The sequence below is a fragment of the Syzygium oleosum genome, unplaced genomic scaffold (genome assembly GCF_021117445.2).
Source record: "Syzygium oleosum isolate NSW1041296 unplaced genomic scaffold, Sole_v2.1 Sole_v2.10, whole genome shotgun sequence".
Taxonomy (NCBI): domain Eukaryota; kingdom Viridiplantae; phylum Streptophyta; class Magnoliopsida; order Myrtales; family Myrtaceae; genus Syzygium; species Syzygium oleosum.
This window is the reverse complement of record NW_026607494.1, coordinates 6,802,441-6,816,778: the sequence shown is the minus strand read 5'-3', so window position 1 is coordinate 6,816,778 and position 14,338 is coordinate 6,802,441. Positions and strand designations below refer to the sequence as shown.

The 14,338-nt window shown below is 41.5% G+C and overlaps 1 protein-coding gene across 2 annotated transcripts; it reads left to right on the top strand.

The window, feature by feature from the left end:
* Nucleotides 1-12,052: 12,052 nt before the first annotated feature.
* On the top strand, nt 12,053-13,682 carry LOC115688872 (36.4 kDa proline-rich protein-like). 2 transcript variants are annotated; one of them, XM_056315452.1, is made up of 2 exons: nt 12,053-12,415; nt 12,506-13,682. In XM_056315452.1, the coding sequence occupies exons 1-2, from the start codon at nt 12,130-12,132 to the stop codon at nt 13,366-13,368; spliced, it is 1,149 nt and encodes a 382-aa protein (XP_056171427.1). In that variant the 5' UTR covers nt 12,053-12,129; the 3' UTR covers nt 13,369-13,682. The 2 variants fall into 2 exon arrangements, with proteins under 2 accessions (XP_056171427.1, XP_030470670.2); XM_030614810.2 differs by having other exon boundaries at nt 12,053-13,682.
* The last annotated feature ends 656 nt before the right edge of the window (nt 13,683-14,338 follow it).

The following is a 14,338-nucleotide window of genomic DNA, read 5'->3' as shown; positions in this document are numbered from 1 at the left end:
GGAAAATGACATAAATAATTTATGAATTTTGGTACAATGTGCTAGGGGTGTCAAAAATCGAACCGAAAATTCATGCATTTTCAGTTCGGTTTCGATTTCGGTTCAGACAATAAGTAAAAAAATTCGGTTAGTTCATAGTTCGGTCCGGTTCGGATCGGATCTCGATTTCTTTGTATTTTTTTTTCATTTCGCGTACACTCTCTCTCCTCACTCTCACCGTCAGAAGCCGTCCTCTCACTCTCTCTCTCTCTTCCTGTATCCCTCGCTCTCTCTCTCTCTCTTTCCCTTTTCTTCTTTATTCTCTCTCCTCCTCTTCCCTCACCCGGCACACCCTTTGCTTCCCTTCCTCTCCCCACGCAAAGCAAGACAGAAGACCAGACCAGGCCTTGACGGTGCTGAACCATGGGGCTCCCTCCTGCATTCTCGTCGGAGGAAGTCGTCATCAAGTCGCCCAATGACCTACGGCTCCATAAACTGATCCGTCTCCACAATGGGGCTCCGCGCCTTGCTCGTTCACGATCCCAAGATTTACCCCGACGGTGCAGCCCCCAGTCGCTCCGGATCCACCCACGACAGCGACGGCGATGAGGATTTCGACGAAGATGACGATGAGGAAGGAGATGGTAGTCAGGGGGAAGAAGAGGACGACGATGAAGAAGAAGGAGAAGAGGACGAAGGAGACGAGGAGGAAGAAGAGGGACCCAAAATCGAAAACAAAGCAGTGAATAAAAAGCAAGAAAAAAAAAAGAATAAGAAGAAAAAACCGAACCAAACCGGTTTTTCAGTTCGAGCGAGATTTGGTTCGGTTCAAAGATACACCACTAACGGTTCAATTCGGTTCGATTTTGTTAAAAAACCGAACAATTTACACCCCTATAATGTGCAACGTGGTTATTGAACTTTCAATTTATTTAAAGTGATCTCTAAATTTTAGCCCAATATGCAATGTGGTCCCTAAACTTTTAATTTGTTTAACGTGATACCAACTAGTCCCTAGACTACATGAAAATGTTCAATGTTGTACATTGAACATTTTCATGTAGTATATGGACTAATTTGAACGTGTACCAAAAGTTCATGGACCACATTAAATAAATTGAAAGTTCAGAGATCAAATTACAAATTAAGCCAAAGTTGAAGTACCATCTATATCATTATCCCTAAAAAGATTAACATGTTGATTCATCCTTCTTTTTAAAAATCCAACTCAACATACAATAATTCATGTTATTAAATAATGTATGATTTGTCATTTGAGCAAACGAGATGACTATATTGAACGTTTACTAATAATTCTAAGACCACATCAAGCAAAGTAAATAATCAGAAATGATGTCACACATTTAGTCAAAGTCTAAGGAGCATGTCATTTCCCCCTTTTTTTTCCTAAGATGTGAAATTTCACTCTAAGCGAATCAAATTTCATAAAATACCCAACTAGGTACATAGTGGCTAGAGGTGGCAATAGAGATCAAAAACCCATTTATTAACTCATTTTTAGTAGCCCTAAGTTGATTATGGGTCACTTGAAATTTTGAAAACAGATCAAAATGGGTTTGCAATATTAAAGCCTAAGTTTTTTTTTTTTTTTTGATAATCGAGGTGTCACGCGGCCGAGTTAAGGCTCAAACCACGGTGATGCCCTACTAGTCCTCGAGGGGGCTAGCGCAAAGATCCCACCGCCACGACCCCCACTTAAATCACCGATGGGCGAGTTTTGAACCCAGAACCTCTCGTGAAAGGAACTGAGCGCAAACCAACGCGGCCACCGATGGGTGGGTTTAACCATAAATTTATATGGTTGTAAACCCATATTTGACCCATTTAAGTTATTAACTTGTAGCCCTGTAGGGTAAAATAGCTTAAGTGAATCATATTATCATACATGTTATTTAAAAAATATATTTTTTATTTTAAAAAATTTTGATTTTTTAATTTTCTTAAATTTTCTTTTCATTTTTTTTCTTTTTCTTTTTTCCTTTTCTTTTTTTGTTTCCTTCTTCTTCAACCGATCGCCGGCCATGGCGACGGCTAGCGACCGGCCATGGCGATGGCTGGCGACCGGCCATAGGTGAGCTTTGAGCTCACTAGGCGAGCTCAAGCTTGTCTAGATCTCAAGCTCGAGCTCATCCAAATCGACAACCTCGAGGCTTGTCCAGATCGCGAGCTTGGCCATATCAGCGAGCTTCAAGCTCACTAGAGGTCGGCGAGGCTCGAGCTCGCCGAAGGTCAAGCTTGCCGGAATCTAGCGAGCTCGAGCTCGAAGCTCGCTGATCTGGTCAAACTCGCCCACAGCCGATCGCCGGCGGCCAATAGAAGAGAAGGAAAAAGAAAAATAATTAAAAATTTTATTTTTAAAAATAAAACATAAAAAGAAAATAAAGATATATAAAACATAAAAAAAAATTAAAATTATAAAAATTGTTCACTTATTTTATATTGCTAATATTGCATTGAAGCATTTTAGCAATATAAATATTTTTAAAAATTTATAAGAAATAAGTTTTTTTTTCTAAATTGGATTTTATATTAAAGTCTTTTAGAATACGGGTCGGGTCGAGTATGGGTCGTTAGATTTACACTACATGAATATGGATCAAAACGGGTTAAATTGGTCAATATGGGTCAGACCATTTTTAACCCGACTCAATCCACCAGTTTGACACTCCTAATAGTGGCCTAAGCATTTGGAAGCAAACTTATAAGCTACGTTTGGTAGTCATGATAAAATTCAAAATAGAATAAATTTCATCTTATCCCGTATTTAGTGCCTGCCCAAATAGGATAAAGTCATATATAAATGGGATATAACCAGGATAAAATTATCCTATGAGGGACGTAGAAGAAAGGTGGATAGGATTTCTAATATCCATAATATAAAAATTATTTTTCTCGAATAGCAAACTTGTTAAATTAATAAAATTAAAATAATCTTTGAATATAACTAATCTTTGAATTTTAATATAAAAATTCATTCAAAATAACAAAAAATAACAATAATTTTTTTTATTCTTATTTTTATTTATATATTCAAATTTCTTTCTTATCTTATGATATAAATTTCATATATATATATATATACACATTTAGTATTTATATTTATTACATATTTTAGGTATATTAGTTTATTTTACTATTTAATTAGAATGATGGAAGGGGAAAAAAGAAATAAAAAAGAGAGGGAAAAATAATAAAAAAATATGGTTAATACCACGAAAAATCCTAAATTGGTACACCTGTGACAATTTTACCCTGCGTTAGTTTCCGTTAAATTTTACTGTTAAATTGCTTTGTTAAATGACACTTGGTAGTTGACGAATATACCAGTTTTGGGTTTTACCTTCAATTTATCACAGGTATACCAGTTTGTGATTTTTTTTTTGCATTAATCCAATTTAACTGAAATTAACGGAGAGTAAATTTGTCACAAATGTACCAGTTTGGGATTTTTTGTGATAAAAAAAATTAGTTTTGGGTAAATTTGTCATAAGTGTACCAGTTTGGGGTTTTTCGTGGTATTAACCCTAAAAAATAAGCAAATAAAAATGAAGTAGGTAACAGAGGAAAAATGAGGCTAGTCATCAATTACCAGCTACTCAACCAATTCCTCCATGAGAGATTTTTATTATCTCCATTTGTGTAATTTTTAGGTTCATTTATTGATATGATACTCATTGAAAATAACGAACATGGTAAGATGTGAAAATATCCAAACTTATTACTGCGATTCATCAAACAGTAAATAGGACATAGCAAATCTCTTGAATTTCATATCCTATCATATCCAATCCTATCATGGCTATAAATCTAGACGACCAAACGCAGTCATATATAATTACTTTTGGATTCTTTTATATGAATTCAATGACATGTAACCAAAGGTACTTGGTTGGCAAGACGGTTACATGTTACTTCCAACCAAGCAGGAGTCGAAGCTTTCCTGTGTCACCCAAGGCGCAGGAGGCCAATATACCTACCCGCCTAACGGTAGCGAGCCGAGACTACTATGGAGTCTACATTTCTCACCCGCAAACCCCTAAGTTCCCTTCCGTTGTTTTTCTTTCCAAGAGAGAAAGAATACGGAGATAAATTACAGGAAGATCCCTCCACCATATCGGGGAGTTACTTCTCATGTTTCTCTTTGAGCCTTTTAAGGTCTTGCTTAGGACCAATCGGATTCTTTTATATGAATTATGTGATTTTATTACGATTCTATCGAGCAAGTGCAAGAAATGTGATTCGTATTCGAGGAGAAATCAGGATTAGGGAAAAAGTGACCCAGGGATGTCCCAAAGTCAAGGTCATTGTACAAATTTCACGACCCAATTTAGATGTAAAAAGTTGAAATAAATACAAATATTCCCAGAGTGTGTTTGTTTCCCAAAAAAGTAATGATTTGGAAAATATTTTTATTTAAACACAGTTAACAAAAAAAATTTCATCATCGATGAATATGTTGAGGCATAAATTATTATTGATGATAAAAAATAATTCGTTGACTAATTTTTCTAGACTATATAAACGATCACTTTTAGAAAAAATATTTTTTAAATTGTTACTTTTTTCGTTATAAAAAAAAAAGGACTGTAAGGTTCAAACCGCAATCTTATTCATTTCTAACATAATCACAAGCATGAAGGTTGCCATTCCTCACAAGTCTCATGCGCCGGCGGCCCTCAAGGTGTGGTTCCTGGCCTTTCCGGCGACTGCCATACCTTTGCTACTCTCTCTCTCTCTCTCGAAACTTTTATATTGCCGACGTGGCATGTTCTTGGTGCCACGTGAGAAATGTGGACTAATTGTAATCCATCTCATGTATCCTCGGCGTCCAATTGAATACTCTGATTTCCAGTTCAGCACTTCAATCAAAAATTTAAACCGAATGATTAATGGTCGACAATTTTTTTTTTTTTAAAAACGTAGAGCAATGATTTCGATTTATCGTACTCGTACCTCTACTTGTTCATGTATTTGTCAAGAGAGATCGACCCATGGTTTCTAACCATGGATTTAGCAGCCTGCGAAACAGGTTGAGCTCACCTACGTTCATGGATAAACACTGTATTAGTCGCCTCCCGACCATGTTATTATAAAATTTACGTATAGATATGATGATAAAATTATCTAAAAAGCCCCAAACATATTATATGGCGGCCAATTCAATCCTAAACTTTTCAATTTTATCAATTTAGTCATGAACCTTTCGATGATTTTTTAATGGAGTCCATCTGATTAATTTTAGCCGTAAATCGCTGACATTGACAATTTTTACAACTTTTTTTAAGTTTTGTTGAATTTTTATTTTTTTCCGTTCTTTTATTTTCTTTGTTTTTTTCATTTATCCTTCATCGTATTTCCAGCTCGCAAGGTCGCCGGGGGCCCCGGTGACTCTTATTGGCCATAGGTGAGGGTGTTGCCGCAACGGCGACCGGTGGAGGAACAAGAAAAGAGGAAAAAACGTAAAGAAAAGGAAAAAAAAATTAAAATTTCAGAAATATTTTTTTAATAAAGAGAAAAATTGTTCACTTCAGCGCCATTCGTCGCTAGCTGTGCCACGTGAGACGGTCGGCGTCTGGACCGCCATGACAGCGATTTCTGCCAAAATTAGTAGGATGGACTGCACCGGAAAATCGTCAAAATGTTTAAGACTAAATTACTGAAATTGAAAAGTTTATAATTAAATTGACCGCAATACAAAAGATTTAGGACTTTTTGGACAATTATCCCTGAATATAAGTATTTGGCTACAATTGCAAAGCTCACCGACGTTCTAGATGAACACTGTACTAATTGCCTCGTGACCATGTCAACTTGCAAAGAGTACAGCGTGCCAGAGATATTTTGGCGATAATTGCCGTGATAAGCGGCTCCACCACCGTTCTTGTCAATGGTTTCATAATTTATATATTACATGCATGAAAAATACGAAACTCATAAATAAACCAAATCTTACAAAGAATCAATCCGAATGGTTCATAGTTTTTGACTTTGATTTCACGGATTTTTCATTGATTGATGAATCAAAACTTGATTGGAGGCCGCATGGCTCGTCCCCACCCAAGAGATTACCTCTTAATCAGGAGCTATCTTCGGATCATTGATGTTCTATTAAGAATCAATCTCACCAAAGAGAAGGAGCCAAAGCTTCAGTGAGGGCTTCCGCGGCCTATCCGTTTGCATTGCAATGATGGCGGACTCCACAAATAAATTTCTTATTTTAACATGCCGGTGTCCGCATGCTCTGCTCCTTCAATTCCCCCAAAGTCTTTGTATTCCCTAGGAGGTGGAAATACCCTCATGTTGCTTTATATCCCGAGAATCCCAAAATACAGACGAGGCTCAAGATGAAGCAATTTTAGGTCTTGCTTAGGACCAATTCCCTTTTCTTTTAGGATTGCAAAAAAGGTTAGATCATATGTTCCCATGACTGTCGAAATTGATGAACTTGGCACAGTAGTAAGTCTCTTGATTTTCATGAGCCTCCAAGTAGTGAAAGATTTTCACGCCTGTGGCCATAAATTATCCACAGAATGGAAATGGAGGGAATCGAGGGATGCAATTCGCTTTCAAGTTTGATCTTTTATTCTATCTTTATAATCTAGGGGTACGAAGGCAAAGCCTGACTACCTAGAAGTTCATGAAATACCCTCTAAGCCCTATGAATTGATTAAGTCCTGACCATTCGCCTGAGCAGGTGGTCATAATCTATTACGGCTTGCACCCAACCTGTGGGATTTGAATGGTGACCTCCGATTCATGAGCCGGTAATCTCTTCGGCCCTCGAGCATGTCCTCCCTCGTCTCATTTACAAGATGCCGATAAGATTCGCATCATTTTGGAGTTCACTTCACCCAACCAAAATCTCAAAATCCTAATACCAAGCCTCTTTTGTGTTTTGGCGTTGGTGTTGCTATGGAGACCTCGGAAAGATACATGTAGCATACATAGACGTCAAGATCTCGACGACTATGGGACAAACCTCAATGCGGAGCGTCTAGCTCCGGGTCATAGGCAACGAGCTCAGCACAAGCTCCATACAGGCTCAAGAGCACATTGATCACGTGCACAGGCTCAAGTGCCAGTGGCGTGGTGAGGAGTAGTCATATCAAACAGGTGGGTCGAATCAGATCGGGTCGAGTTTGGATCGGATCGAAAATGATCTGACTCAAATTGATCCATTTAGTCCGTTTTGACCTATTTACATGCAATATAAATCTGGTAACTCATGCTCGACCCGACCCATATTGCTAAACACTTCTACATTTAACCAAATATAGAAAAACTCATATCCAAATTGAGGAGATAGCACAAAGTGAGCGAGTACGATATCGAATGAGGGCGAGAGAGAGAGAGAGAGAGAGAGAGAGAGAGAGAGAGAGAGAGAGAGAGAGAGAGAGCGCAATAGAGGTGATTGGGTCTAAGTAAGTTGTGAACCCATTTAACAATCATATTATTTTGGGCTTCACCATTTTAAACCCATTTATGAACCGTTTACTAAATATAAAAAACTCATATAACAATGAGGCCCATCAAATATGAGTTAAGAAATGTGACCTATTTTGATAAGTCTAATGAGAAGCAATGGTCACCGAAGGCGCGACGGTCGCAGCGACTGGGGTCCAGAGCAGTGGGCGAAGGAGAAAGAGCGAGAACGGAGGAAAAGGAAAGTCGTGATTTAAGTGAATTTTCTTTCATAAAAGACGCAATTAATGAGCAGGATATTCCTTTTATTGGCGGGACCAGTGAAAAAGGAGAGACATCAAGATAAGTTAATTGTTCGGAATCATTCTATTGTCACGCACATGAAAGTGTCAATCACACAGTTTTCCAAAATAATAGCCTCATTAACAAGTTCCGCGTCGCAGACTATGTGATATATTTCAACAACCTCTATCAAGTTTCCATTAGAAATGAGCAAATGTTATTAAAAACGACACGTCGAATTTGAGACGTGAGCAGGAAATTAACTGGGACAGAACTGGCCCTAATATCATGTTAAAAATTTTAATCCAAATACTTAAATAGAGCGAGACCGCATGTACATAAAATATATATATATAAATTCTATAATCGTGGTATATTGCGGCAAGACCCGCCCTGGCAATGTCTATGAAACGGATGCATAATATCAATTTTTATTTGGACATCCAGCAAACAATTACCACAACACGACCATGTGCAGGAACCTACAAAAGTCATTATAGGTTAGCGCCAAAACAAACGAGAAAGGATTATTTACGGCAATTTGGCGGTCCGTAGGCTAGGGAATAGACATAGGGTCGACAAAGGTCGGCATAGAGTACGATCAAAGATTTCTTTATTGACAAGAAGAGATATGATGCACGACCGGCATCTGAGGAGAGCCCGCTCTTTCGCCCTCCCCTCCATGCAGCCTGATCACCCCCGCAAGCATTTAAGTAGTGCCTACGCCGACATGATATATATCGATTATTTCGATATATCACGTCGGCATGTCACGTGATATAATCATTTCACGATAATATATTTACTCGTTCACGATGCAACCGAGCTAGCTCGTGAAAGAGCTACTCGAGATTAACTGGTTGACTATTTCATCTCATCTCAATCCTTCCTCTATCTTTTTTTTCCTTCATTTTTTTATGATTCGGATGCAAGGGTATCGAGTTCTAGCTATTCAAAAGCCCATGAAACACCATCCAAACTTCGGGTGAACCGATTAAGTCCAAGCCTTTGGCTTTCACCGGTAACTCCGATCCAGAGTATTTTGCATGTAATTGGTGGATTTGAACGGATAGCCTCTAATTCTCGAGTTAAAAATTCTACAACACCCCAATTAACAGTACGAAATTGTCACGGGACTACTTAATCATGTTTAATTAGTCCCAGAAAGAGGCAAGTGGGGGTTCTTTTTGGGAACTAAGGAACGTTGCTTGGCTTAGAGACCTTCTCCAACTTTCATTTTTTTGAAAACTCTTATCAAAATTGGGATTGAAAAGTAAATGAGAAAACATATGATTATTCTTGTCATTCTTTCCAATTATCGAAGAACTTCATACTTATCAATCTCACAACTAAACGGACGATCAAATATAGGAATGAATTATTAACAAATATCATCACTTGATGATAAGGAAGATAGCGAATAAGTTATTCACTTGATACCTTTTTCAGGAAACGTAAAATCCATGAGAACAAAATAAAGAAATTAAGGCTCCATTTATTTCGCAGAAAATAAATAATTTGAATAAAAATGATCGCTTGTATTATTTAAAATAATTAGGTAATGAAAAATATTTTCATTATTGACGACAATTATGCCTAAATTAACATTTTCATGGACAATGAAAAACTTTTTCGTCGATTCGTTTCTACAAGTGATACAAAAGCGATCATTTTTCATGAAACAAACGCACCCTTAATCAGTAATTAAATTAAATTCTCAATGATTGAGTGAGGATGCCTTAGACACATAAAAGTTGTGACCAACTCCAATTAAGTTTCGACGTGAGAACGCTCGTTCTTTTGCTTTTTTCACATTTGTATATAGTGTTAAATCGGGTTTCTTTGTTCTTCTTACAATCTGTGGCCTCCCTTCGTGTGTATCGACTTTTAAGTTGGACTTTCGAACCTAGTAGGGTTTGGAGTTGCATACCGCGTAGGCAATTCTTCAACCAACTGCTTTATTCTGAATTGACAAATTTAGGGTTTCGGTTCATATTATTCTACGATAATTCCCCTTCCCACTTTATTAGGTTTGTAAGTATATGGCCGACAGAGGGGGGGTGGGGTCGCAATATCAGCATCAACTTTAATCGTTTGCTTTTGCTCTTGATAATTTAGCTGACTCCTCCTTTCTGCTTACTTGCTTAGTCCCAAAAGTACCTTACATCTCAGAATTCACCAAATTTTCCCTCAAATCAATCTCCCCGGACATACATTACGTGCGTCGCTTCTTCTTCTTCTTTTTACAAGAATCGACTCGTGGCCAATAAATTTGCTTGGTTGTCGATACATGTGTTGCTAACGCGATACTCCACCGGGGACAAAGGATGTCCCGAAAGGAAAAATGCGCGAAACTCGACTCGATGCATGTGTTACGAACGCGATACTTCATCGTGGACAAAGGATGTCCGAATGGAACGGCGCGAAACTCGGCTTGATGCATGCGTTACTAGCGCGATACTCTTCGTTGTGGACAAAGGATATCCGAAAGGAACAGCGCGAAACTCGGCTTGATGCTTCATGTGTTTGCTAACACAATACTTTGTCGGGGACAGAGAATATCCCAGAAGTTAAAACGCGAAACCCCGCTACTGCTGATTACGGTGAAGATTTGGCATGAGATGAGAGGTTTGGACAGAGACCTCCCCCCGTCGTGTTGGCACTAGAGGATCGGCTGAGATGAACACGTACAATGACAAGAAATGAGATTTAAAGTTTTGTTGATACCCTTTTGATAAGCTCAGAGGTCCTTGATGCCTGCTTTTTCAATAGGCGCTTCGGAATTAAATTAATTTTTTTTTCTTTCTTTGATAGGAAAATAACATAAATAGTTTCTGAATTTTAGCTTAATGTGTAATTTGATCCATGAACTTTTAATTTGTTTAACCTAGTCCATAAATTGTAACATAATGTGTAATGTAATTTCTGGACTTTCGATACATATTCAACTTAGTCCACGTTGGATGACTAAGTTGAATATGTATATAAAGCTCATAAATCACATTGAACAAATTAAAAGTTCAGCGATTACATTACACATTAAATAACAGTTCATAAACCACACGTTAAACAACTAAAAAGCTCGAAACTGTATTACGCGTTAGGTCAAATTTTGGATACCATCCATTTCATTATCCCTTATTTGATTGAAGATTTGGTGGTCTGAGGATCGTGCGGATGGCGGAGTGACAAGCGACACCAGCGGTGCGAGAGCGAGAAATCCGACATCCATCGAGCGCTGCCGTGTTGTTGGCTCGGGGTCCGTGGAGAGGAAAGAGCGGGACGGGGCCCGCGTGGGGCCACGGGCCTGAGAAGATCCTCGTGTTCACGGGCTCGACAGTCAGATACACGCCAAAAAAAACCTCATCCGCGTTTTCTCCATTTTTTTCTAAAGTTCAATCCTTTCGGCTGTTCTAATTATAACTTTTTGTAAGAATTCTAGACACCCAAAAGGAAAAATTAATAATTATCGCACTTTGTAGAATCCTGTACTCCGATGTTCGATTCCAGCTTTACTCCACTCGTAAATATGACGTCAGCGCCTTGGATTTCGGGCTATTCTTTTTGGGCTTTTGGGACCGAACACTGACGTGGGAAAAGAAAGCTGGTTGGAGCTATTCATTGGATACTTACTGAATGATGATAACAGGGGAAAGAAGGGGAGCGGGAAGAAAACGACGCACGCGCTCGATTTAGCCAGACACGTTCTCGGGGTCGCGTCCCCAAGTTCTTGACATTTAACCAAAATCTCCGCATGAACACGCCAGCGACGGAGGAGGATGGCTCACGAGCGATGCGACCCGGCATTCATGGGACAAAACCCATTAGGATCGGACGTCAGAGTCTAACCGGAGCGGGCGATGCGGATTCTCCATGTCGTGTGGTGCTTCTCTCAACAGCTCAACGGATCTCGACCATTGATAATTGAAAAACTTTGATCTTCATTGGTGTTTAGGGATTCGTCGAGGCATCGATAGGAGCACCTCATCAGGTTTGGAGGATCCACATTCCGGATTGGGATTACGTACGAAATTCGATGACGCCGTGCATGTGAGGAGATTCGACTCGTATAAGGGTTCGAGGCATTTTGTATTCAAGCGATGCTGGTAACAGAAATGGAAATGAAACATGAAAAAGAAAAGACACTCAATCGGGACTACTGAATGAAATGGGAAACAAAATCCGGCTTAAACCCTGGCTCCCACCCCACTAGGCTGACAGTAATGTCCCAACGCATAGCTGTAAAGTCAATGAACCAAGACAAACCACAATAAATTACTAGATTTTCAAGAGCAGGACAACGATTGCTATCTCCCTCTCTCTCTCTCTATAAAACCATAGTGATATTTGCGTGAACTGCATTGCACTTCACTCGAAGTGTATCAGTTCAACTGCTGCTCCTGCTCCCTCTCTCTCTGGGCAGCCATGGCCATGGGGAAGCACCTCCTGCTCCTCCTAGCCTACTTGGTCGTCGCTGATACCTTCCTCGCCGCCCTCGCCTGCCCCTACTGCCCCTACCCGGCGCCAAAACCGCCCACCTCTCCGGTGGTGAAGCCGCCCCACCACCCCAAACCGCCCTTCATCCCCAAACCTCCCTACTTCCCCAAGCCCCCCATCGTCCACCCTCCCATACTTCCCAAGCCGCCGCACTTCCCCAAGCCTCCCATCGTCCACCCTCCCATACTTCCCAAGCCGCCGCACTTCCCCAAGCCTCCCATCGTCCACCCTCCCATATTTCCCAAGCCGCCCCACTTCCCCAAGCCTCCCATATTATTTCCCAAGCCGCCCCACTTCCCCAAGCCTCCCATATTTCCCAAGCCTCCCGTCGTCCACCCTCCCTACGGACCCAAACCTCCGGCCCTTTGCCCTCCTCCCATGCCTACGCCTAAGCCTCCCCCGAAGCCGAAGCCCCCCGTCGTGTACCCGCCGCCCATCCCGAAGCCACCCGTCGTGCCACCATCCCCGCCTTACGTGCCCAAGCCTCCGGTGGTGATACCGCCCCCGATTCCGAAACCTCCCATCGTGTACCCGCCGCCCACCCCGAAGCCACCCGTCGTGCCACCATCCCCGCCTTACGTGCCCAAGCCTCCGGTGGTGATACCGCCCCCGATTCCGAAACCTCCCATCGTGTACCCGCCACCCACCCCGAAGCCACCCGTCGTGCCACCATCCCCGCCTTACGTGCCCAAGCCTCCGGTGGTGATACCGCCCCCGATTCCTAAACCTCCCATCGTGTACCCGCCGCCCACCCCGAAGCCACCCGTCGTGCCACCATCCCCGCCTTACGTGCCCAAACCACCGGTCGTCCTCCCCCCGCCGCCGTCCCCTCCCCCGCCCGTCGAGAAGCCGTGCCCTCCGCCGCCGCCGCCGCCCGTGCCGTGCCCGCCTCCGCCGCCGGCGCCGCAGACGTGCCCGATCGACACGTTGAAGCTCGGGGCGTGTGTGGACGTGCTGGGCGGGCTGGTGCACATCGGGATCGGGAGCAGCGCCAAGGACACGTGCTGCCCCGTGCTGCAGGGGCTGCTCGACCTGGACGCGGCGCTGTGCCTCTGCACCACCATCAAGGCCAAGCTCCTCAACATCAGCATCGTCATCCCCATCGCCCTCCAAGTGCTCGTCGACTGCGGCAAAACGCCTCCTGCTGGATTCCAATGCCCCGCCTAACCAAAAAGGCGAACGCTTCCAAGCGTATACACGTACCCCTCGAACTAAGCATCGACTGCTTCGAAGGACAATAACCCACAAGAGAGCTTCGCGAGAAGAAGAAGCAGCGTAGCTCGTTTTTGTGTCTGATGTTTTATTTTTTTTCGTTTGTTTTTTGGGTTTATGTCCATCGTATATCGAATCGATATACGGTGGGAGAAACTGTGGACTACATCTCGTATTCGTAGAGCTGTACCGTACTTGCTTTTCCCCGTCAAAGATTCTCGCTCACACGTGTACCGACACCAACCTCATCAAATCTCTTCCTTTGATAATTCTGCATGTATAAAGTTGATCCCGTGATCCATCACGTGGACGTTGCATGAGCAATTCACGTTAGACTCGTGGCTTGAAAAGGAAAATTATTTATAACATGGGGGTATTCAAATGTATGACTCGATTAATCTTTTTAAAAGTGCACGAAGCCGTTCCGTCTACACGCATCGTCGAATAGTAATCTAAGGATTCACCGACAGAGCGATTAATAAAGTTGATCCCGTGATCCATCATGGATGTTGCATGAGCTAATCACGTTAGACTCGTGGCTAAAAAAGGAAAATTATTTATAATACGGGGGTATTCAAATGCATGACTCGATTAATCTTTTTAAAAGTGCACGAAGCCGTTCCGTCTATACGCATCGTCGAATAGTAATCTAAGGATTCATTGACAGAGCGATTAATATAGTCTCTAAAGTCATTATGAATGGGAGACAAGATGTCGTAAAACACGGGATTTCACGCGTTTTGTTCCGGACAAAAATCAGCTTGCTAAAACCTCGCAATTAAGTCCTTCATAGAAACATATTGGAAAATCTAAAAGAAACCCTTTTATCCTTAGCAATGTTGTAATTTTTGTGTTATGAGGAACTCGAATAGGTTTCCCCTTCATAAAGGAAAAGGCCGGAGGAAAATATTATTTTCTCCATCGG

Bases quoted from the DNA above. Each gene is read 5' to 3' on its own strand.
- LOC115688872 (XM_030614810.2), top strand. From the start codon at position 12,130: ATGGCCATGGGGAAGCACCTCCTGCTCCTCCTAGCCTACTTGGTCGTC.